Source organism: Periplaneta americana, chromosome 3 (assembly GCF_040183065.1).
Source record: "Periplaneta americana isolate PAMFEO1 chromosome 3, P.americana_PAMFEO1_priV1, whole genome shotgun sequence".
Classification (NCBI taxonomy): Eukaryota; Metazoa; Arthropoda; class Insecta; order Blattodea; family Blattidae; genus Periplaneta; species Periplaneta americana.
This window is the reverse complement of record NC_091119.1, coordinates 80,929,516-80,956,926: the sequence shown is the minus strand read 5'-3', so window position 1 is coordinate 80,956,926 and position 27,411 is coordinate 80,929,516. Positions and strand designations below refer to the sequence as shown.

The 27,411-nt window shown below is 34.9% G+C and overlaps 1 protein-coding gene across 5 annotated transcripts in view; it reads right to left on the bottom strand.

The window, feature by feature from the left end:
- POSH (Plenty of SH3s) overlaps positions 1–27,411 on the bottom strand; it is a 210,185-nt gene that overhangs the window by 31,418 nt on the left and 151,356 nt on the right. For 2 of the 5 annotated variants that reach the window (XM_069820864.1, XM_069820868.1), the window contains exons 12-13: positions 8,456–8,608; positions 2,269–2,391 (exon numbers count right to left, since the gene is read on the bottom strand). In XM_069820864.1, the coding sequence (XP_069676965.1) occupies positions 2,269–2,391; positions 8,456–8,608 (276 nt within the window). Of the gene's footprint in view, positions 1–2,268; positions 2,392–8,455; positions 8,609–27,411 lie in introns of those variants that run through there. The other 3 variants (XM_069820865.1, XM_069820867.1, XM_069820866.1) reach the window with 2 other exon arrangements.

The window sequence follows — 27,411 nt, the reverse complement described above, 5'->3', positions numbered from 1 at the left end:
TTGCTTCCACAGACTGTAGTTTCATGACTTTTTAAATTACACTGTATTATGTATGTGTTCTTTTATAGCCCCTACATATGAGTTATACTCGTTGGGGCATACTAAAAAAAAACTCCATAATGGCCCAAATCTAGTACAATCTCAAGATATCTTATACAGAAAGATAAAAGTATCTCAATCTAACAGACCTACACTTTGCAAGTATAGAATGAAAGAACTTACACTTCTGAATTGGAACTGGATTCTACTTTAGACTGGTAACCTCCCACAAAATGCCAACCTCACTACCATCCATGTTCTTAGAAACCAGCACTTTTTGCAACATTTCACTAATGACTCACTGCTAATCTTATTCATGATGTAATTATCCACTAGGGCAGCAGTTACACACTTGTTTTTCCAATTATCTCGCTGGAGTCTGAGCATGGTACCCTTTACACAGCCAGTCATTATACTCTGTGTTATATTCTTCCTAAAGAGCACTGAACAAATACCTTCTAGTGTTATAGGAGGGTTGGTCAGAAAGTAATACCTATTTTTTTTTTCTTTAAATAAGGTGGTAATATGAAAAACTTGAATTTGGCGCAATTCCTCAAACCTTCTACAGTCTACTGTAATAACTGCTTCCCAAGTCAACAGATGGTAGCACTGTTTCAGTTTAGAAAATGGCTGACATCAACGTACATACAAGACAGCGTGCTGTGATAGAATTCCTGAATGTGGAAGATGAAACGCCCTTTCACATTCACAGAAGGCCGAAGAAGGTTTATGGAGATGCAACAGTGGATGTCAGCACTGTTAGACAATGAGTTCGTCGCTGTACAGAAGCTAAAGGGGAAACATCGTTGACTCATGAAACGCAAAGAGGCTGGCCAGCGACTGCAGCGACTCCTTGCAACATACAGTGAGTCAATAAGATTGTTCATGATGACCGCCAAGTAAGAACAATTCAATTATGTTGCATACTCTCCAATGGTGAAGACAGTGTGATGCCCATTATTGATAATCTAGGCTACTCTAAAGTTTGTGCACGTTGGGTACCAAAAATGTTGACCGACCAAAATAAAGAGGCATGGAAAACAATAGGCTCCGATCTGTTGCAGTGCTTCAATGGAGGCAGAGGAGTTCTTGGTGAAAATTGTGATTGGAGATGAGATTTGGGTTCATTTTTTTTAACCTGAGTCCAAGACGCAGTCGATGGATTATCATCACACAAGAAAAAATTCAAAACTGTGTTATCTGCAGAAAAGTTAAGGCGACAGTCTTTGGGATGTAGAGGGTGTGATTCTGGTTGACTTTTTTTGGAGCAAGGGCGCACAATAAATTCTATCCAATATGTCGAAACCCTCAAAAAGCTTAAAGCATGTCTTTGGTGAGTTTGCCCATCAAAAACTACAGCGGATATTCTTCTTTTGCACGACAATGCAAGACCACACACCAATCAATACACCACTGGCGAGATTACGAAAACTGGTTGGGAAATTTTGCCTTATCCACCATACAGCCATGACTTAACACCATCAGACTTCCATCTGTCCAGTCCACTAAAGGAAGCTCATCATGGGCAACACTTTGAAGATGAGGCGCTCCTAAAAAATTCTGTGTGCCAATGGCTGAGGAAGAAGAACCGTGATTTTTACTGTACTGGAATACATGCTCTTGTTTCAAGCTGGGGAAAAATTGTGGAAAAAAAACGGAGATTTAATTTTCTTGTAAATTAAAAGAGAGAAAAAAAAATAGGAGGCATTACATTCTGACTGCTCCTCATAATTAGAATACAAGGAAAGGCTGGATAACCAGGTAGCTGGTGGCTGACTGCCTTAAGGTAGTTAATAAATTCTTTAAGTATTATCTGTGCAGCTAGTATAGTCAGCATATGCTACAAAGTAAACTTCATTTATGACTGAAAAGGACTAGATTGCATGCGATTATAATATAAGTACAGTTTTCACATGGATGGCTGTTTTTTATAAAAAGAATCGTACTAAATTGGAGCCAATATGGTATACTGATCAATTAGATTCTATCAGAGAAGTTGCCCAATCATCTATCAATACTTTTAGTAATGCATTATAAAACACAGAAGGCATATTACGTTTCGAAATTTAAACAAAACAATAATTTTTATTTTGTATGCTCACTATTTTGTTCAAATAGATCTATGTAGTAACTCAAAACATTTGTATACAACCTTCATTTTCTCTGTCGTCATATCATAATCATTTTTAAAGTGAATTAGAATGAATTAACAAAATGTTAATGTCTCACCTCTCTCTAACAGGAGGAACAAGAGGTTTATTTGCTTTTCTTCCATCTCCACTACTGCCAGCATCTAGTGAATTTGACTTGCGATGATTTCCACCACTGCTGCAGGCAGTGCTGTCAGATGATCTATATCAACAAACAAATCAATTTACATGTTTCTGACAGTTGTATTATAATGTTACATATTACAATGTGGGTGACGCATGCATGCACATATGCATGTGCACACACCTCATTCTACACGCTCACATGCATAAAGTATACAGAACTATAATGAAGCAGAAATCCAATTGTCTAGTTCACTTGCACAAGTAAAAAAGTTAGTAATTAGAAGGCTGATCTCAGCAAAGGTTATCAAAATAACTAGTGTTCACAACACCCATCAAACAAGATCTGAAACGTGAAATAATAATCCATAAAACGATGTGTGTAAAGCATGCAAACAGAAAAAAATCTTATATACACAATATCGTTCAAAGAATCAGATCAAACTGTTAGATAATATTAGAAGGATAAACTAGAATAAATGCAAATAATTATTATATATTCCTACCTTTATTATCTCAGTAATTAACATCCTATTTATTCTAATTTCTATTGGGGTCATACACAAAGTTCTGTATCCACTCATTACAAAAGTGTGCATACACATGCTTTTGCACAAGAAGGTAAAGACATAATGCCCTATATAAAGTAATTCACGAAGTTTTACCGCCACCAATGGAGCAATGGTTTGGAACATATTTTCCTAATAAAATTTTTTCCTATCTCATACAATTCAGGAATAATCATTGGTTTTCTAAACGTGTTGGTTTGAATAGAGCTCGCAAATGTTAGCCAGATCCCAATATTTGACACCCCTTGATTACTGCTTATAGAAGTGGATGAAGGATCTTGTGTACCATATTAAGGTAAATGCAAGTAGAGAATTAATTGTGCGCATTATGGATGCCGTAGCAATTATCAGGAACAGCCCTGATAAGTTAATGTGATTCAAGTGTGTGGACATAGGAGACATGTTTGAAAATTTCTTGCAAAACTAAGAGTTGATAAGCAAAATGAAGTTTATAACAAGTAAGCAGTTACAAGAGTGTAAACTGTACCTATTTTTTGTGTTTCCTGTAGTGGCATTATTAAATTTTGCCTCTAATTTCAAATTTTCAATAATCTGTAATGACTTTACTGTAAGTCGGCCCCTATTTTTTTATTTACACTTTTTGCTATATTTGATCCCTAATTGGTGGTAAAACTTCGTGAATATCTGCAGGAAAGTAGAGTCCTTTTCTTTCTGGACCTTGTATACAAAAGTTTCTCTCTTACAATCCATTTTTGTGAGCATAATTATAAAATCATCTTTACAACAAACTTCCCATTGCATGCATCTTCCTGAATCACAAAATACTGTACGAGAGTAAAGTAATTTATATGTTGGATTACATAATCCATGCTGCTAAAAATACATAAAGTGTTAACTTGAGAAAGCTAAATTTGCATCCAAAGATACATCTGGAAATGCAACGAAGGATGACATTAAGCAGCAATGCAAAATTAAACTTACTCTGAAATAATGACAAATATAAAAATAAAAAGCTCATTTCTCTCTAAGAGAAGTATGCGTTATAGTACACTGGCAGCAAAAAAAAGTGGATCACTTAATTTTTTTAAGGAGTATATTTTTTTATAGCTTATGCTTTATTTTTTCTACATTCCCGCAAATGCTAATTGTAAAATGAAGTTAACACAATTCCTATGCATTTCATTCCATTCATTATTTTTTTTGCAGTTATTGTTAAGTTCTCAAATGTTGTAATTTATGCAAAATTTCAAGTAATGCATTTCAGGAAGTTATTGAGACAATGGCTTGCATTAACACTTGTTACGCAACTGAAACTGTCACTGTGCGCATATCTTGTACTAATAATGGATGTTACCACACCTTGCAGCGATGATGGTCTCCACTAAACACAACATGCTGACCACCAGTTCCAGCAATGATGCTCATATTTCGTTCATAGTGTCGAAGTTGTGATGTCAAACACCTTGGCAGAACATAACCCACAGGTGTTCAATAGGATTTAAGTCTGAACTCCATGCTGGCTACTCAGGGCTGGTATCCTGACGTCATGAAGATAATCCGTCAAACAGAGAACAGCATTGGAGTGGGCACTGTCATGTATAAGAGTGAAATTTTCGCTGAAGGGAGCAAAGGGAACACATGATCTAACACTTCCACTATCTATTGGTGCATATTCAGAGTGTCTCCATCAGAGAAAACAAGCTTCACCTGGATCCCAAATCTGTTACCACCCAATACCATGACAGAGTCACCTCCAATTTATTGCGTTCTCTTGGAGAAGTTGCAAAGTGAATATTGCTCTCCACGCCTTCTACATACTTTCTCTCTACCATCAGAAGACCAGAGGCAAAGTCGCAACTCATCTTTGAACAGCATCACTGAGCACTGGTCCATAGTCCAATTCTGGTATTAACACAGAAACTGTAATCACACTGCCTGGTGCTGAGGGTGAGCTGTGGAGCAATTGCAGGTCTTCTTGAGGTCAAATTGGCTTCCCGGAGTCTTTGTCTAACAGTTCTCTCAATCACAATGATGATCCTCACTGCTTCGAGACAATTGATGGCCTGGACCGCAGTCATGTGGCAATCTCATAAGACATGGGAGACGAGATATGTGTCAACTCTTGTGGATGTAGACCTCTCATGGCCTGAGTCAGTCATCTGTGGTAGGAGCCAAGCACACGAAATTGTCATAGGGCATATTGGATGCTTCCAAATGAGGCATCGATGGCATTAGCCACAAAATTAATGCTTCATCCATTCTCAACCAACACAAGAGGTCTCATAACATCTTCTCCACTAAGAGGCAACTTACCTTATCAAATTTGAAAGAGAAACTGAAGAATAATAAAATTATGACTTCTGACAAAATATATCACACTAATCAACTGTGGCACTGCACATGGGTAAAACTTCAGAGGTTTTAGTGCCAATTGGTCTTGTAAAGCCATAAAGCACATTGGGAGAGGGGTCGAAACTGGCGCATGGGGTGGCATTTTATGACCTATGAACAGCATATTCATCTCCAAAAATGCTGAATACATCTTTCTATAGTAATAAATTATTAATTTAATAATGTTCTCTAAATTGGTGGTTTATTGACAATGTTTCAGTTTTTACGAAGTGACCCACTCTTTTAGCTGGTAAGTGTATGAACTATACCAAAGTGTTACAGGCAGTTCAATTAATACTCTCAAAATGTTGTATGTGTAAATTAAAATTAGAAGTAATTATTCCTGACTATGTTTCATATTTAAAATAAAATTTAGCCAATTACATTCCGGTCTTTTTAGTAAAATTCGATAAATTCTTTTAAATATGAGAGAGAGTGAAGAGGGAGAGGGAGGGGGACAGAGGGACAGGGAAGAAAAAAGAGAGGGGGAGAGAGGAAGCGAGAGAGAGGGAGAGAGAAAGAGAGGAGAGGGAGGGGACAGAGGGAAGGGGGAAAGGGGAGAGATAGAGGGAGAGGGAGGGATAGAGAGGGCGGGAGAGAGATGGAGAGAACTATATCAAAATATTATAGTAGTAAAAATTTCGACCCAGTTAAGTGAGCTGAAGGCTTTTCACAATTTTTTTCTCTACCAAGATTAACACTGGAAATTCAACTATACATTTTCATGAAATTTAATATCATTGAGCAAATATGTTGCTTAATAACTGACAAAAAGGCCGATACCAGTGAAATGTGTGTCGCTACATAAGAATTAATTTTAAACTGTGGGAGCCTAAGAGGATCCAAAATTTGGCTGGAAAATGATTTTAGCATGGAAACAAGGAAGAAGAGAAAGTTGCTTATTATTTTTTTTAAAGAAGCCAGGAAAAAAGGACAGTTTGCAGTGTTAGCATTTGACAAACTGATAATTAATGGAAAGAGCTATGATCTAGATTATTGCCAGAAAAACTTTAAGTCAAATAATAACTAGATACTAAAGACAAGAAGATCGGAAGAGACGCAGGGTGATGACTTCAGTACAGAGCAGAGAAACCATCAGCAAGTAAACAGCTGTTACCTGAGATCAATGCCCAATGTATGTTACATAGTGATTCTACAGATAGCAGAGGAAAATGGATCTACCAAGAATCTTCAAGGAGACAGAGGGAAGCTGCCAGAACCCGGAACCTTCAATGGCAAATGGTTTACTAGAACAGGTATTGTTTAGAAATAATTACTTAATAAGGAATTAAACAATACAAAGAAAAAACGGGAAAGATAGATTATCTTTTATTACCATTAAAAAGTAATTGGATGTGTAAATTGTGATGAAGAGAATAATAATTGATGAAAGTGTGATAAATTGCAACTCGCGAAAAAGTAGGCTGAAATAATTATTATATTACTAGGAGATGGGTCCAAGTGAAATGATCGAAACAATGGTATTAAGTCTGTTAATAAGATGGTGCTAACACTAGGAAAGGGCGTAATCTGATCGAAAGAGTCAAAAGTGTAGAAATGTACGTGTAAGTGTGCTTTGAAATATGTGATCAGATACTTGTGAAGGGACTATACAAAAGATTAGGGTGTAATATGGTATGATCGATTTTCAAAACGAATAGTGGTTAAGACTAATGTGTGCCAATATAACAACGTAGATGCTGATTGAAAATAGGTTATTAAAGAAGGGACAACATTTTCATTTTATAGGGTATAACATCAATAGTAACGAATTTCTATTTTAGATGGCATATCTAATAGTTAAGCTATAGTTAAGGCGAGTACCTAAAGGCTTAATGCATCAGGACGTCAATAACATGTACAATATGCTTTGACAACAGTATGTAATTATAAGTATAATTTTATTATGATGAGCACCTGTGTACAGCAATGTGAAAGTACACCATTATTTTTATGTTTTTTTTAATGACATCAAATATATATATCATATCATATCATAACTGATAAAAAATAATTTGAGGACAGAAATGGTGTATATTACTTCCAAAGAAAGACAACAATATTCAGGAGTAGTTATAAGAATACAATGTGATGCAACTAAGAACTTTAAAGTTGTATAAACAATAATAGAATTTTATTAGAGATATAAATGTAATAAATATAATTTCAAAATAATGTTAATATAATATTAGTTAACAATATAAAAAATCTCTAGCAATATCTTAATATACATATAGTCGGTGACTTAGGAGAAGACGAGTGCGGAGTGAGGAGAAGGGGTGATTAATAGATAATGTTACAACAACACGTGTAATACTTGTACTACTAGTAAGTGGAAACATTATTTCTGCTTACTAGTAGTACAAGTATTGCACTATTGTCGTAACATCATCTATTAATCACCCTTTCTCCTTACTCTGCGCTCATCTTCTCCTGAATCACTGACAGTATGTCATGTGATTATTTTGCCTCAACGTTTGAATATTATAAAAATAGAACATATTGTCGCTGCAGCTCCAAAATCCGCTATGTACTTTTAAACAGATTTTTCAGGAGAAAGAAAAGACATTATCACTTTTGTTGATTTTCGAAGCCACTTTCGGTATTATTTCAATCATTGCATGAAAAATGATGAAATTATACTCGAAAGTAGCTTTGATAATCAAGAGAATTAAAAGTGATAATGTTTTTTCTTTGTCCTGAAAAATCGGTTTAAAATCACATAGTGGATTTTGGAGGCACAGCGAATGAAGTGTTTCAAAACCAAACCCAGTAAAATATAGCACTTCAAATCTCCAGTGAAAACTTACAACATAGATATATTAAAATATTGTGTTATACAGAGTTTTAATTCAGTTACAGTCTCTTACATTTTCGAAACTCTAGATATAGCAATCTTTCCATAGGATATAGTAATATGAATTTGGTATCTAAAAAAAAACAATTTAATTATGTTTTTATTTAAAACAAAGTAGTCAGATGTTTAAATTTTCACAGAACAACTTTAAATATTATTAATATTATTTTGTTAGTGGTCACAAACTGCAATTGCAGTAACTGTTCTTCTGACCTCAGAGGGCTGCGGTCCCTCATTGCGAATCGTTGCCCTACACAACAATCTAATTACTTAAGCATAATAAATAGATAAATAAATAAAAATTAGCTCGTACTCTTGCAATACATATCAGCTGAAAGAAAACAACAGTATACATTGCAACCAACCTTCCAAAGTGGGGCAGATTAGCCATGACTACATTGGGACGTTGCTCTTTATGCTTAATTCTCTGTGAGCCCGAGGAACCAAAGAGGCGGTGATGTGCAGAACTACCATCTAGTGGCAGAACCTGTAGAAGCTGACTGGGACACGAGCCAGACCTGCGAGTGGCACAAGGATAACACAAACAAACAAACACACACAATGCAAGAAGCAGGATGTTCATTCAACACAATTATTAATAACAGGATCTATGTCATTGTTAAGCCACAAAGCACACAAATAAAGCATCACAGAATGGAATCTGTCAAAATATTCAGATGGCAACATACAATTAGTTTCTCTGAAAACATACAAACGTACAAGACATAATTTATCTGAGTGGAACATTGAAAAAGACAACTACCAGGGAAGCAAAAAGTGAAATAGAAACCCCTTGAGCTGTAAGTGACTGAATTAGAGCAATATCATGTTTCACCCACCTAATCATGCACAACTTCTATTTCTTTCCCAATCTTTTAAGCTTAATTAAGAATTAGGTCATGTGTTGTACGATAAGTTATGGTGTTAGTTGCAAGGCGGACATATTTTATATGGTGATCATGAAGTAATAAACGAGGAAAAAAGGTAGCACATGAGGACTCATAACGACAAGAATAAGTATCGATACTGAATTCATGTATTGTAAACAGTCAACTTCTTGTAACTCACTGCAGTTTCTATATTCTATAGACTTTCGTGTTTGACAAATGCATCTTATTGCTGTTTTAATTTTTCAAAATAAATTATAAAGAGAATGCTGCAAACTTGACTAGAAGCCAGCAATATTCCATCTATATCCCACAGGTTTTCCAAAGGCTAGGTATTTAAATTTGAAATTGCCAGTATATTATGATTAGACAGGCAAGGAGAAGTTTTGTTTACTAGTTTATTTCGTCATTATGTTCTATTGCTTGTGTCATTGTGGAAAGGCTGAGTGGAGGGAGGGGATGGAAGGAAATAGTGTAACAAATCAGATGCTTTGCAGTATGCTTCAAAAGAATAGTATGTTACTGTTATCCAAAATGGATAGATACTTATGCAGTGATTACAGACATGATACAACAGCATGACAGATTTAACATGAACACTTTCCTGGTCACTATATCCCCCACCAACCGACGTTTGCAGCACTCCAGCAGCACCTTTGAGATATACAATGTATGATGCAGGACGTTAGAACAGTGAGTTCGAAGTAGACCCATATAAAGGGCTCCATTTAACATTGGGTGGTATGAACAAAGATGAGAAAAATGAGCTTGCTCCTCAAGAGCTTCTCCATCTTTGAGCAAGGAGTCAATATGTATGAATAAAATGGAGTTTTGCTTCTTACTCTGAAGAATCTACTTAGGTACATTAGTAAATAACTCAAGCTTGTAGAGTGAAGGTATTTTACCGAAATGGCTGCGTTCATGAATATTCAAAGGCCTCAGAAGATATATATAAGGAACACAGAGATTCACTTTCAAAAGATTAAAAACTCTGTAATGCCTTAATTAAGAAAATTTGGAATGGTTAACTGACTTCTTATGTGATTCAAATGAAATCAAAGGCAGTTAAAGTATTAGATAATTTAAGCTTTTCATGCCTAAGTTTTTATTATAATAATTATAAAGGGTCCAGCAGAATGATCTCCCCAATTTTAAACATAAATAAAAAGAACATAGATCCCAATCAAAATTTTATTTTACCATCTTACAGAAGAACGCTCGTCATTTTGACATCACTTTGCTTTAAAGAAAATATCGTTCAAATCTTGCCCTCACGAGCTATACACTCTTGAAATAGTGACTGTGTGTCCTTCTTCCTCAAAAAAGTATGGCCCTATTATTCCAAATTCTGCAACAGCATACCAAACAGTAACACGCTCACTGTAGAGAGGTCGCTGATGAAGGTATTGTTTGTTGATGCAGCCCGACAAATGAGAATGAGCTTAGTCACTATTGAAACATTTTTTTTTCAATATGGTCTCGCAAGCATCTTGGTGGTTGAGCCAGTCACATTGTCGAAGTTCCTGAACCATCGCAACTTTGTAAGGATGAAACTTGAGGCATAGGTGTAAGATTCGTCAGACACTCCGATCAGATATTCTCAATACCAGAGCATGTTTAATGGCTGAACGTTGTGCCGTGAAGAAGGAGTAACAGCGTGCCTCACTGCTGCGATATTCTCGGGAGTCCGAACATTACGACATCTACTGTATGGTTTTCTTATCAGGAATTCTTTCGTGTCAACCTACTCTAAAATGGGTATGAAATTACCGCTGCTTTGCAATCACAGAATCGCCATTTTTTTAACATGCTTCAACAACAAAATGCACGATCTTCAGCTATCCTCGCTATAATAATAACTGAAATGGCATGGCTTGTGCTGCTCAAAGATATATGCCACTCTAACGTAACTATCAAGAAACCTGTGTGGCAGCCAATTCAAACCAAACAGATCATTCTGTCGGATCCTGTATATAGTTTCATTAAGTGTTGGTATTTTTATTTGGGGTAACTAATCATGACTATGGAAGTATTCTTCTGATAAACATCAAATTTAGAGCGATATCAGGAATAGAAATGTACAGAACATTTCATACTATCATAACAATTTGTGCAAAATAAAAGTAAAGGAGAGATATAGATTGGACCTTTTCCATTGCTTATTTTTAAAGAATCAGCAACATTTCAAAGATTGCCAATCTTCGTCTTCAGTGAAGAAAAAAAAAGTGGGATTGTTGCAAACAGCTACCCCACTCCCTTTTTTCATCTGAAGACGAAGATAGAACCAGTCTTCGAAATGTTGCGAATTCTTTAAAAATAAGCAATGGATAAGTCCAATCTACATCTCTTCTTTGTTCCTCCCTCTTTTAGATCAAAATAAAAGTGTTTGTTTTCACCATATTTAAGCAAATAGAAGCAAAGGTTTCGGGTTCATCTTCATAACCCAATCAATCATCAAGAAGCATCACACCACAGTGTATGGCTCCTAGAATAATTCTTCTTCTTCTTCTTCTTCTTGTTATTATTATTATTTATTATTATTATTATTATTATTATTATTATTCTTCTTCTTCTTCTTCTTCTTCTTCTTCCACGATTCAGAGCTTGCCTGTTCTGCTCTCACATTTTTTCAATAAAACTCAGCAGGAAACTTAAGAATTTAAGAATGAGGACGCAGTTGCAGAATCAGAAAGACCCCACATTTTAAGGGGAGAGGATGGTCTAATTTGAGATTTTTTCATAACTAATGCACATTTTTCATCTTTTGTATGTAGAAATATCATTGCTGCAACAACTTAAATTCAAGATTAGATTAAAAAAATGTGACTCAAATTTTGAAAAATAAAGTACCAGGATACAGTAATTCACTAAATGGATATATCTCAGCCATTTTTAAGATAAGTTCAGAATTTTTTCGATATTTTACTCCAAAAAGCACATTCTTTAAAATGTCTGGAGCATAATTTTGATATTGGCTCTCAAAATTGTAAGATAGAAGAATACATTTTAAAAATGAATTTTGTTTTGTTGTTTCCTATGCTAGGCATTTGACAATAAAGTCATTTGACCTCTTGCACTCCAATATTTTTCAAAGATATAAATAAATAAAATAAATTTTAGAGGTACTTTTATGGAAGAATATTTTTCAAATGCAACAGAATAATAAATTTCTATTATGGAGAAACGTTTCCTAATAGCCTAAAGAATGTGTCTTCCAAATATCATCCATGTAGAATTCATAATTCCGAAGATATGTAACTTCCTATATGAGAATAAAGCAAAAAATTAAAGTTACGGGAAACTGCAATCAAAATTTAGTGTCATTTAAGAACCCTATGCCAATTTCTGTTGGATGCATTTCCAATATTCACTACAGGCTAAAGTAAGGAGATGCACAATCACCTTTACTTTTTAACTCTGCTCTAGAATATACCATTAGGAAAGTCAAGCATAACAGAGGAGGGTTTGGAATTGAATGGGTTACATCAGCTGCTTGTTTATGTGAGTGACGTGAATATGTTAGGAGAAAATCCACAAACTATTAGGGAAACCACGGGAAATTTACCTGAAGCAAGTAAAGAAATAGGTAAATCCCGAAAAGACAAAGTATATGATTATGTCTTGTGACCAGAACATAGTACGAAATGGAAATATAAAAATTGGAAAGTTATCCTTTGAAGAAGTAGAAAAAGTCAAATATCTTGGAGCAACAGTAACAAATATAAATGACACTAGAGAGGAAATTAAACACAGAATAAATATGGGAAATGCCTGTTATTATTTGGTTGAGAAGCTTTTGTCATCCAGTCTGCTCTCAAAAAAGCTGAAAGTTAGAATTTATAAAATCGTTATATTACCGGTTGTTCTGCATGGTTGTGAAACTTGGACTCTCACTTTGAGAGAGGAACAGAGGTTGTGTCCGAGGTGTCCGAGAATAAGGTACTTAGGAAAATATTTTGGGCTAGGGCCCAGTTGTACAAACACGGAATAAAGTCCTATTAAAATTAACTCCATGGTTATGCGAGAAATGCATTGTACAAACTCAGAATAGTGCGTTATTCAGAGGTTATCTCCCGAATAAGATATTCCATGCTTTCAGTCGCTGTTAAATCATTATCTAGAGAATAAAATATAAAATGGCAACAGCATTAGACGTCAATAATTCCGATAGTAATGATGAATTAATATATAATGTATTTTTAAGAATGCGGAAACAAAAGAAAATAAGGCATAGACCTGACCTATTAAATAAATATGATGGAGAATTTGTGACAAGATTCAGACTAAAAAAGGACACAGTTTTAAGCATGCTGGAATTAATCATTGATGATTTGGAACACACGAGACAGGTAAATTTAGTACAGATTATCATCATTCAACAGAATTTGTAATTTTTTTTAAATCATTAAAATTAATTTCAAGCAAATTCATAAGGCAATATTATATATCAGTATTACGTTTCTCATTTAATTTAATTTTGAGAGGAAAAGTGAGGTTATGTCTACTATTTTCTTTACAGAAGTCATGCAGTGTCTCCCATCTCTCAACTGCTACTTACTCTGACATTTTATGCTTGTGGAGCCTTTCTAATTTGCCTTGGCGACTTCTGTGGTGTAGACAAAAGCACAGCCAACAGGATAATTAAGAACGTAAGAGAAGCCATTGCCCGTCTAGCTCCAACATTCATAAAGTTTCCTGGATCTCAGGTTGAAATACATAAAATACAGCAATACGTTTATGGAATAGCTGGATTTCCCAGAGTGATAGATGCAATAGATTGTACCCATGTGGTAATTAAATCACCCGGTGGTGAACATGCTGAAGAGTACAGAGGAAGAGATGGAAGATTTTCTATGAATGTTCAGACTGTGTGTAATGCTGAACTTAAAATAATGGACATAGTTTTTAGGTGGCCAGGGGCAGTTCATGACCAGACTAAATTCAATAAATTCATACCATCCATTTTTTGCCGTCCCAGGCATTAAAAAATGCTGCTCCCTCAACACAAACACCGATCTAGAACAATTTAATCGAGTAGCTAAATGAAAAGGTATTAATTTGTGAATCTCTGTTCAAATGTTTAAGGAACATTGCTGAAGGATTATTTGAAGAATGCATGGAAGATGAACTAACATATTTAAAATTAAAATAATTGTGTTCAAAATTAATATCTCCTGGGCCCTTTGAGACCCGGCTTAGGCATACTAGGGTTCACACATCTCCCATAGTGCATAAAAAATTACACATAACAAATTGTTATTTCCAATTATAGTGCAACAAACAGCACAACACTAAAATGTGCAAGGCAACGCTCTACAAATTATGCAGTGCTTTATTCAATAATGTTACCCACAAAGTACAAACAAACATGCTGTAACACTAAATACCATGCAAAAATAAAAAATACAAAAAACACAGACAATTAAGTTCCTTTTAAATGCTACAATTCTCGTACGTTTTCAGTGAAGCAGCAGTGACATCTCTCTCCATAGAGACAAACCTTGAAAAGAAGTTTTCTAGCCATTTGTTAAAAATTAATCATAATGTGAGTGTAAAATTATTCATGTTAGTAACATAGTAGAAACAACGAAATGGAAGAAAGTAACTCTGACTTCATACTATCTAATTCCTTGATCAACTTGAGAAAGAGATAAAGAAATAGTGGAAATTTTAGTACCTATAGTAAGAATATAAACTATTTCCAAAGTCTGACAACATCTTTATGTCCTGAAAAGAAGGTGAGACTATCATTGTGGATGAATATAACACCGACCCCCAACTTGTTTCTCAGCCTTGACACAACTAGAATAATCATGCTGCATTGGGTCAACTGGTACATTATTGTAGTAGTTACCTGAGATGAACCTAAATTGAACAAAATAAATACTGTAATTCCAAAAAGAATTTATTTTGATCAGTAAGGTTCACAATAAGTTAGCAGTTTTTCCAGCTGTAAAAATATAAGTAGCATCTCGAAAGCAAAGTAAGTAATCATTCAGATATTTCAATGACAGAGGACTCATACGAGAACTGAAGATGGGATTTTATAAGTGAAGTATTAGAGCAATACAGCACATCAGCATTAAGACCACTTCAGGATTCAAAACATTACTGAGACAAGCATCATACTACTTGCAAGGAAACATTTAAATAAACCAATAAGAACCATAATTCTGTGCTGCCTTTCTTAGGATTAAATGACTTATGCCTCTTTCCTCAGTTTATGATGGTTATTCTCTTGCACAGATGTCCAGACGGTTATAATTACTCTTTTTGACAATGTTATTCTATCTTTTATTATTCCCCTAAGATTTTTTTCCTCCTCCTATGGCTGATACTTTTGATACTTGATTTGACATCATTCACTTTAGTGTTCCCTTCTAGGAGTGATATGCTGTAATTGTAACGTTTTTCTTTCACCACAGCACACAGCATTGCCCATGGTGCAACATGGAAGGTAATCTACATAGGATCAGGTGGTGATGATGATTAGAGACAGGCATTAAAAAGGATATAAAAAGGCAGGTAAAAAGGCACTTAAAATATGTGGCATTTTTACTTTTAAACAGCAATATTACTTGCAAAGAAAAATCACAAAATCAGTAGACCCAACCCTTTAATGCTGCTTAACATTTGTTCAATATACCTACACAGTGTTTCTTCAATTTATCAACATTGAAATTTTGCCATTTGTCAGATAACACAGTTTTCAGAACAGAAAAATAATGTCCAATGTCCACTGTGGTAATTGGAGCATACTTGAAACAATGATCAATGGATCCATGTTCACGGAACCTGCATTTTCATCACTGAGAATCATGTCTACACTTTCGTGTTTAGGTCTGGATTGGCAGACATTACTCTACTGCATGGCCGGGCAACTGAATGCTACATGGAGCAGCACATAGCAGCTCTTGCTCACGAAGTACCATTGGCAGCTCTCCAGTGCAAAACAGCTGTGCAGAGCACATTACAAATTACAGATATCTATCGTGCATGGATACACTGTAATAGGGATCAAAATTCTCTCTTTAAGTAATTTAAATGAGATTGAAATAAACGAGTGAAACCTTTGTGGTCACTTCATTTAAACGGCCACCTGGCCAAAAGGCCAATTTTCTCTGGAACCAATTGGATTTTCCATAAGATCAATACAAATTCCCTCTTTATTTAGCGGCCACCTCATGTGCCGGCCAGTGGCTGGGATTTATTTGGATTGGAACCTGACTATAACAGTCACTGTTCAACAAAAAACCTTTTCACGGATACTGTCTGACCTATCTTTTCGATAGAGGACAGGAAGCAATATCATTAGGACAATAGCTAAGTATACAACAGTACACCCTCCGTATCTTGGGGTTAGTTGGTTACTGTTTTATGACTCTCTTGTCACTTTCCACTCTGACCCTGCACAGCTATAAATTCTTACTCGTTTTTAAAGGATTGAAACACGGGCTTTTTCTATCGAAAATGTCACAGTATGTTTTAGGTCAGTAGTTAACCATTCGAATTTTTTTTTCTCCTCTTACTATCTTTCTCTATTTGGACCAGCTTTTACGAATTTTTCTTCTTTTCATTCAGTTGATTCGGAGGAACTATGAAGTTAGTTTGAGAGAGAAATCATGTCTAACAAAAAAATCTAGAGTAGTGTTAAGTTTAGAGGTGAGATGAAAAATGATTGAAGAAAGTAATAAGGGAATATCTGCGAGAAAAATTGCAGAAATATTCAAATATGGAAGAACACAAATAAAGGGTATAATTAAGAATAAAGATGAAATATTAAAAGAATGGGAGAAAAATATATGTCGTGGCCAAAAAAAGGAAGAGAGAATCTGTGTTTAGTAATGTAAATGATTTCATTTACGAATGGTTCGTGTGTGCGAGGGCGAAGAAATTGTCATTAAGTGGGCCTATGATTCAAGAGAAAGCTCTTGAAATTGCCAAAGAACTCAATGTAAGCATATTATAGATTTATTAATTTGTCATACAGAATAATATCTGTAATATTGACAATTAATATTTGAGGAGAAAAATTCGCTCCAGCGCTGGGGATCGAACCAGGGTCCTTGGTTCTATATACCAAGCGCTCTGACCACTGAGCTATGCCGAATTCAATCCACAACACCGGATCGAATTCTCCTCCAATGTTTCCCTTTATGGCCTGACTCAATGTTAGGCATATACTGTATGTTGACGTATATGTCCAATGTCAACTGCCATTATACTAGGAGCACATATATGCCTAACATGGAGTCAGGCCATAAAGGGAAACATTGAAGGAGGAAAATTCGATCCGGTGCTGTGGATTGAATTCGGCGCCGGAGCGAATTTTTCTCCTCAAATATTAATTGCCAATGTAAGCAATTTTGTTGCTAGTAATGGATGGTTAGAGTGCTTTAGGAAGCGGCATAACATTGCATTTTATTCTGTGTCTGGTGAAGGAGGTGACACACTCAACCAATGTTATTGAAGAATGGAAAAAATAGCCTGTCTTCAATTCTTGCGGAATATGAACACAGAGACATTTACAATGTTGACGAAACTGGTTTTTTCAGGCCCCTCCCTAACAAAACTTTAAGTTTTAAGAAAAAAAAGTGTAAAGGGGGAAAGTTGGCAAAAGACAGAATAACCCTGCTCTGTTGTTGTAATGCTGCAGGAGAAAAAGAACCACTCTTAATGATAGGGAAATCATTGAAAACGAGATGTTTGAAAAATGCTGACATGGGGTTATTGGGGGTGAAGTGGATTGACAACAATAAAGCTTGGATGACAACATCATTGTTTGAGAATTAGTTATGCAATTTCAATTCCAAGATTAAACGACAAAATCCCAATGTGACCCGTGAAATTGGTGTTTCTTCCCCCAAATGCATCACACCTCCAGCCCCTTGATCAAGGTAAAATCCTGTCACTTAAACTGAGGTACCGCAAGCGAGTTTTGAAAAGGCTAGTTGCAAGAATGGAAGAGACTGACATTGATATGCACGATTGTTGTATGAGCACAGTAATAAAAAGTCAATGAAATTCAATATTTTCATGCTTATTCATGGAAAAGTGCAACCTTAATCAAGCGGCTACCTGATAAAATGGCCATTTTACAAGGTAACTTCAGATGGCCGCTTTAGACAGGTTTCACTGTATTTCAAATAATTAGAACATTCATGATTGAGAAAATAAACTTACACAATCAGTATAATATAGCATTTAATAAGAGTACATAATACAGTATATTATGTAGTATGAAAATTATAATAATGTTCAAAAATATATATATGCACATATATTTTACTTTTTATTAGTGCTGTAGATTGATCATTGATCGATTTGAAAAAAGTTTTAATATATTGTAACACATAATTATTGTTAAATTTAATTTATGTTCGGTAATAAGCATAAGTATAAAATGTTGTATATCTGTTACGCTTTATTGTTTTATCACAAAAAAATACTATATTAGTTATTTACTAACATATTTATTACGTAAGCTTATAATTTATTGTGCCAATTTCTCCAGGGATTTTTTAAACAAACACAAATTATATATATATATATATATATAAAGATAATATTAAAATGGATTTGAGGGAGGTGGGGTATGATGATAGAGACTGGATTAATCTTGCACAGGATAGGGACCGATGGCGGGCTTATGTGAGGGCGGCAATGAACCTTCAGGTTCCTTAAAAGCCATTTGTAAGTAAGTATATATAAAGATATGAAGACTCACCTAGTTAATACTGCTTCATCCATGATTTTAAACTTGTGAGTGCATTCACATGCTCCAAATTACTATGTTTACTAACAATGTTTCTTGCATCACTAAACACGATAACACTTTTTATTTTGTCAAGCACTTCTCCATGATCGTTCAATTGAAATCCAAACATTTCACCGAGTTCACCTCTTAAATTCTCATATGATATAACGGAATTTTCACTTTTCACAAACCTCAAAAATCTTATTTTTTTTTTTCTTTAGTGAATTAAACACACAAGCTTCATCTACAAACTCAGTATAGAAACTGCAACAATGCAGAAGTCAAAACAGCAAATTAGCCCGTATTGTAATCAGGTTACAAAATTTTAGAAAGTGGAGTTACTCTATCACTTGCACACAGTGTATCCATGGTTAAGGGATGAGGGGGGCGAATCCCAGAAAAGTATATATTTCATATGCTAGGAAGACGAACAGACAACAAGGTGGAACTTTTCTTGGAAAACCATAAAACTTAATAAGGATTCGCATTGTGTTTCAACTTTCAATAAAGGTAAACCAGATCACCGTCCTCATATCTCCATCTCTTTTTGAAGTGTTTGTGCAAAGATTTGCCCTATGCTACCTGCTACGTAGTTACAAAATAACAGTACTATTGTGCTTTGAAGTAAGCAATTTCTGAGAGACGAATATTGTCCGAATTTTTAGTCTGAGTTTGCATTAACAAAATAATAATTAATAACAAGTACAACTGATTAATTTTGACTCAATTATTCGATTAAATATTTTTGATCAATTAATCTTACAACAGAAATTGATCGATTAATCGATTAAATCTCACAATACTACTATCAGACTTTCTCCTGGTGACATGTAATGTTAAAATTCAACTTTGGGCAAAAACTGAACATTAATTTTGTCAAGAGACACCTATTGTACCTCACAGGTTCTTTTCCATCACCTAAATCACATTATTTCCACCACAAGCTATTCAATGTTTATTTTCTTTCTTTCTTTCTTCTTATTCTTCTTCAAAATAAGGTGGCAACACTAAAATTAATTCATTTTATCTTTGTTTCTCTTCAGGGAAAAAATATTTAATCTGTTTTGTTTCTCCTAAAAATATGCGATAAAATGTAGTTTACAGCTAAATATTTACAACAAACTAAAAACTATTAGTAAAAATATCTCATTTTCAGTTGGACAGGATATTAATCAATATTATTCCATTAGTTTTCCATTCTCAAAATAGTAACTAATGTTGAAACAACAAGTGTACACAAAATTTATAGATTTTTTTTTTTATTTAAACAAGTCTGACCTATGCTAATAAAAATATGAGACAAATATACACTAAATATCTGCTACATCCTAAATATTTACAATAAAAACACTAAAGGAATTCCCAATTTCCAGAAATATTTATTCTCATAAATTATTTTAAATCAGTTATTTTCTATTTTTTTTTATTAGGAATATTCCATTATACAATGGTTCTCCTTCAACCCGAACCAATCTGCTGTTGCCAAATGTCCCTGTCTATAGCATCATCGTCACTTAATCCTCTTCTCTGCATGCTCCATTGAATACCACCCAACCAACATTCTCGTGGTCTACCCCTTCCTCTTGTCTCTATTTTCGAAGTAATTAAGAAAATCTATGAAACATTTATTTGATTGATTTACGAGTCTTGGAGATTTTTGGGATCTTTTCATTTCATAATATTTGGAACAATGGATCTCGTTCAATCTTAAAGTTCTATCATATGGCAGTCAAATGTATGAATCCATCTCTGACCACGTGACAGAACTGATACTGCATTCTCAGTTGCCACTCACGAGAGTCTATAGTGTTCACTGCTATTATTTGCTCCAGTTGCCCGGCCCTATGCTATAGCATTTATCACTCACAGCACTTCCTATCTTGCCTGAAACTGCCTGGATCAACTCCACTGTCTCTTCCACAATCTTCAAAGATATAACAAAGGGCGGTTTTCTTTCTTTAAGACTAGTAATAATTCCAGGTAACTTTGCATAATGGGCAGTGAAGAGGCGAAGTCGTTTTGAATTTCTGCTTCAATGACAAGTTTTTGGCATCACGAACAGAAAACAGAATCATCTTCAGAAAATGAATTGATGAGTTTTCCACTATATTCAAGTTTGTTGCATAATACGAAATAGCACTAATCCATGGTCCCCATCTCATTAGGATTGATTGTGAAGGTAGGACAAGATCAGTTGCAAGCTCTTTGAATGTCTGGACACAGGATGAAGCTCGAAACTTCTTGGTATTGGAGATCAAATGATCACCTCCTCAACAATACAATGAAAACAATGTGCAAGACATGTGGCACATTGTTGGAAAAGGTTTTTTTTACAACTTCTAGCAGCTCTGTTCATGTAAAGGAGAACATCATAATACTGAATTACCTCTGGCCACAGCATATTCAAGGCTGTAGTAAATAACTCAGAAATTGTTACATTATTGGCGTTATTCAGTTCCTCAGAAGTTTGAAGCAATGGCATACATCCCTCTTCATCATCTGTGCAGTTCATGGTTCCAGTAACTAGACTGGCTATATGCCTACCAACTACAGCCAGTGTCCCATCAATGGAAATCTATATTTTTTTCCTCTAATCCGATGTCGAATGTTTTTCATCATCTGTCATAACAATCATGCACATAATTTTTTCCCAAGTGTGAATTCACTTGCTATGGACTGTTTAATGTATTTCTCCAAAAATTTCTGTACAGGGATCCCTGCCTCTAGGAACGCTTTGTACAAAACTACTGAAAAAAACTGACTGCTTATTCATATACATTTTCTTCTGGTTGGCCAACTTTCACTACAGCAGAAATATCGATCCTCACAAGTATTAACATTGTAACTCACTTTCTTCCATTTTTCAGGAGAAGCAAATGAAGTTTTAAAATGATCGTGTAAATCAGTGTATACAGATAGTAACAATAAGATTTTACATACGATTGGGAAGGTTTAGAGCTACAATGATAGTACTGGAAGAAAAATAAACAATTTAAGACCATATTAACTATCATAACTCAAAACCATAAAAAATTGAGTTACAATGTTAGTATTTGGGAGGGTCGATATGTTTGGCTGTTGCAATATGTTGTGCCACAAAATTATTTCTTCTTGAGATTTACACACTTCAACTCAGTTCAAATTTACGAAAATCAGGTAGCGACCTACTTAAACTTGAAGACACTGTTAGCTCATTTCCTTTATAAAATGATATCCATTACAAGATATTTTTACAATAGCTGTGTTGGAACAAGCAATTACTTCTAATTCCTGCCAAACAAGCAATGAACTACAATAACAGAAAAAAAAAAAGAGGTGGAATAATATGAAATAGGCAGCTGAAGGGGGGAGGGGGGATTAAATCTTCCCATAATGTTTGATAGACGATGAATATCATGTCTGTACTCTTAAACCTTTTCTGATGGTTACAAAAAAATCCAGGGTCTAATGATGATTAAAGGTGGAATGCTGGTAGGGGAAATCGGAATATTCTGTGGAAACCTACCACTGCGTATCATCTTTGTCCACTACAAATTCCACTTGGACATAATGGGATTTGAACCTGGGTTTCCAATGTGTAAAGCCAACAATATAACTATTTGGCTATCAGTATACATCTATGAAATTTTAATCCAAATTATTTTTAATGTAACTTCATATTAAGTTACAAAATGAATGGATCACATTTTCTGACTTCAAGTGATATATTCAATAATTTATGCTGTGAAAAGTAATGTGCAAAACTATCAGGATTTTACTCAGCACACAGTAAAGCTCCTAACTGTATTATGATCACAGCACATCCACGTCTGTTGCAATTCAACTTGATTTATATCTCTGTATCCAACAGGAAGAGACTGATTTCACTCTGTGTTTAATTGTAACAATCAAATGCAAGAATAAAAATGGACAAGTGCAACACAGCATGCAAAAACAAATATTGGAACGAAATGCATGCATAAGTTGAAATTTCTTGAGTCCAATATCAGAAGAAATCTCACGAAATGACTTAGTAACTGTTATACAATTTTTGCTATTAGTTAAGCACTTTTTTTTTCATAGTTTTCATTACACACTTAAGCATTTACATGATTATATTAACATGTGAAACAAAAAAATTACGTAATATTTTGAATAAGACAGTAAATAACAGACTTTAGAATTATCCTGCTTTTAGTGATCCTTATCTATCACATAATTTCTGAAACTTCTTATGTACCACATCAGTATCAACCAATAGGCATGACTGACATGAACAAACTTATCTGACAGAGACATTTAATAGAAAAAATTAGTTTTTTTTTCTTTCAACCAGTAACAGTAATGTTATTCCACAGTAATAAGAACTCATAGCACTGAACTGCACAATAGGCCTTGACTATACACATCACATTAATAAACTCTGTCAAAATAATTTTATAATATATGTGAATAATTTTCTAAAAAAAACCGTACTAGTATAATAAATGCTTAATTTATTTTCACCAATTTCTTCCATACAGAACTGGTAAATAACCTAACTCCAAGCAGAAGCTTTTTAGTTTGGATTTAAAATGGAAAATAACCTCATGCCAAGAAAGCATAATTAACATAGAAAGTATAAATTCTAACAAATTCAGTTACAAAATTTAGGATTAAAATATAGACAAGAAATACTACCATACTAGCAAGGGAGATGCTACAATTATGATCGCTGAAACTTAATGAAAATGCTATTGTAAGCTAATTTAACATGTTCATAATCGCTCATTTCATTTTTCACATATACAGGTGCTACAGTGCCAGGAAATGCAATATTATATGTTTGTTTTGTGTGTGAGCTGACACAACTGTGCAGGAACTTCCCAGCTACCATTCACAATCCACGATCTAAATTAACACAGGCAAATTATGATATATTTAAACTACTCATATTCACACCTGTTTCACCAATACTGAAAATAGGGTTGAAACGTACTGATAATGACGTAATCTCGATGCACCATTGTACAATACAGACATCTAATCAAAGCCACACTTCTAAATTCTTAACAAACTCACAAGTCAACGTCACTCAATGTTAAGAAAACTTCCAAACAATTTATAGACCTATACCATTCGAAAGAACATCCTGAAATATAAGTAATATTTGAGGAGAAAAATTCGCTCTGGCGCTGAGGATCGAACCCGGGTCCTTGGTTCTACGTACCAAGCGCTCTGACCACTGAGCTACACCGAATTCAATCCACAGCACCAGACCGAACCCCTCCTCCTTCAATGTTTCCCTTTATGGCCTGACTCCAAGTTAGGCATATATGTTGACGTATATGTCCAATGTCAACTGCCATTATATTAGGAACGCACTCAGTTGAGTGACTTGTTTGGCTGGGATTCCTCAGTTAAGTACACAGTAATCTGTACAGACATATGCACTGCAGCTATAAGAATGTTATAGATTTATTAATTTGTCCTACAGAATAATATCTGTAATATTGACAATTAATATTTGAGGAGAAAAATTCGCTCCGGCACTGGGGATCGAACCCAGGTCCTTGGTTCTATGTACCAAGTGCTCTGACCACTGAGCTACGCCGAATTCAATCCACAGCACCGGACCGAACCCTCCTTGGCACAGCTCCATGGTCAGAGCGCTTGGTACGTAGAACCAAGGACCCGGGTTTGATCCTCAGCGCAAGCGAATGTTTCTCCTCAAATATTAATTGTCAATATTACAGATATTATTCTGTAGGACAAATTAATAAATCTATAATATTTTTATAGCTGCAGTGCATATGTCTGTACAGATTACTGTGCACTTAACTGCGGAATCCTGGCCAAACAAGTCACTCAACTGAGTGCGCTCCTAATATAATGGCAGTCGACATTGGACATATACGTCAACATATATGCCTAACTTGGAGTCAGGCCATAAAGAGAAACATTGAATGAGGAGGGTTCGGTCCGGTGCTGTGGATTGAATTTGGCGTAGCTCAGTGGTCAGAGCACTTGGTACGTAGAACCAAGGACTCGGGTTCGATCCCTGGCGCCAGAGCGAATTTTTCTCCTCAAATATTAATTGTCAATATTACAGCTATTATTCTGTAGGGCAAATTAATAAATCTATAATATCCTGAAATATGGTGAAATCTATAATATTACATCTTGCGATGCACATATGAACGAGCTACAGAGAGTTAAAGAGGAGGAGGTGGGGGTCTCCGCCATCCAATGGTGGTCTATTACGTTTGATCTGGTAGACATGAGGATTGAATACGTATGACGTGTTGTCTGAAGCAGCGTAGGGAGCAAGACACACTTTCATCTGTCTCATATGACATGGTTAGAAACTGATATGTTTAATTAGCACGAACAAAGCATTTGAAAACAGCACTGATCATTGTATTAGGAGGACAATAGGTACATGTGAATTTCATATGGAAGAAAGTGAGGTCATCAACTCTCTTTGGTCGTTGGTGCAAGAAACTTTTTATCTTTCGAATATTTTTTTGTTCAACTATCATTATCATTCACAGGAGAATGAATTTGTTGAAGGGGAATAAGCAGAAACTGTCACATTATTGGTGAGTGCGTGTTTGATTTTATGTTTGTTTCGAGAATTTCATACGCATGTAGTGTCGTGGAATGACATCTGGCAGAAACCTTTCAAATTTAGGTGGAAAGTACATCTTTACTGTTGTCCAGTATTCAATTTCAGTCTTCCACATACCACATGTATACAATTTAAATCCATATGTCTAAGCTACTTTGAATAAACGCCTTTATATTTGTTTTTAGGGCACAAAGGTCAACTTGGGTAAAAATTTAAACAAATAATAGAAAGAAATTCTTTATTTAATATTTTAGTTGAATAAAAGAACTTCTGGACAACTCTCTCAATATGCTGTGACATGATGGTTAAATAATTCTTCACGAAGTAAAGGAGGAAACCCTTTTACTATTGTATTCTTGGAGTGACCAAACACATCAGGAAATATTTTCCAACCAAGAGTTACAACAGATGTTGAATGGCAAAATGATATGTATAGACCACGAGTCTTACTTGATTACTGTATGTCTATATTTTAGACAGTCTGTAATAAACTGGCGATTCGGAGACTTGAAAATGGTTACCTACATAAGTTTATTGATCAAGGAACATAAGAGAAATTGCATGGTAATTTTCATAATGAAATTATAATACTTTGTGCCATGTACATCAGTTTTACTGTACCCTTCTTACTGTAGCCTACTTCATTAGCATCACTGCATTTTATAACAACTATTCAAATATTCACTACATTGATTGAATTAATGTGTCTCATGTTTACTACCATGAATAGTTTAAACATAAAGTTTTGTTCTGCATAACAGAATAATTAGGGGAGGGGGGGAAGAAAAAAAAAAAAAAAAACCCACTGTTCCATGTCACTCATAAAAAGTATGCAAAATGAATATATTACAGTGAAACCTCTCCTTACAGACACCCCAAGATACGGACACTCCTCATATATGGACAGATTTTTATGTTCCAACTGAAATAATATAGAAATAATGATAAATTAAACTCTCGTTTATGGATACTCTCAGACATGGACATGGACAGCTGTTTCACAGTCCTAAAGCTTGCTTTATCCCCTGACTGTGGATAGAACTTGGATTTCAAGACCTAATGTGTTACAAAAATGGAAAATTTAGTTTTGAGAACTGTACAGAAATTCCTTAACTTGAAAGATGACAATAAGGATCTCGTACGCTATCACTAGCCCAGCCAGCTACCCCTTGTTAGCTGGAAAAGGGTGGATAAACAAAGTCATAAAATTTAACCTGTCTGATGGGTCCAAGGTTTCCGCGATCGTGAAATTGTATTCGACACATGATGGGGTTAATAGGATTATTCTCTTCACTTCAATCAGTTGTTCTGTTTCGAATACTGCAAAACTGTAGACCTAGAATAAAACTGCATGGTACAGTACTGTATTTTCCTTTTTCAGTTTTAGTTCAGAGTTACAAAGAATTTACTGTAGTACAGTATACTGTATTTAGAATTAAACTATAGTAATACATTTCATTTAAAGCGTGAAGGGATACATAATGCATATTATAAATTTACTGTTAGATTGGGGAGCCTCCCTCCCAATAAAGGACACCTTCCAGATACGGACAGAATATTACGTCCCGTCGATGTCCGTAAATGAGAGGTTTCACTGTACTTTGATTATTCTGCACGTTCACAATTTTAAAACATGTTATGTTTGTTACCAAAATAAATGCTGTACTGTTTTATATATGCACATTCAGCTCCTCCTCCACCACTAGAAGGTAGGAGTTCCCTTAGCAAAAGCAATGAGTGTTGCTGTGTCAGCTAAATGAATAAAAAGAATAATCAATCCTAAATTTGCAGCATTTTTATAAAATTCCAACGATCAGGGTTGGCACATCCCTTATAAGATTATAGGATTATGAAACACGGAAATATTGGTCATGCAAACAGCTGCTAATGCTATAGGTATCTGTTATAACAGAACAAGTACAGTTAAAATTTGTCTAATATCTTGCATGCATACAGGACTGTCCACATTTTATGCTGTAAGAAAGACGATACTGAAATTTCACAGTAACACTGCTTATTTCATTAATATAGCAACTTTTTTTTTAAATGTAAAACCGGAACCTTTTAACCACAGAATAAATATTTTGC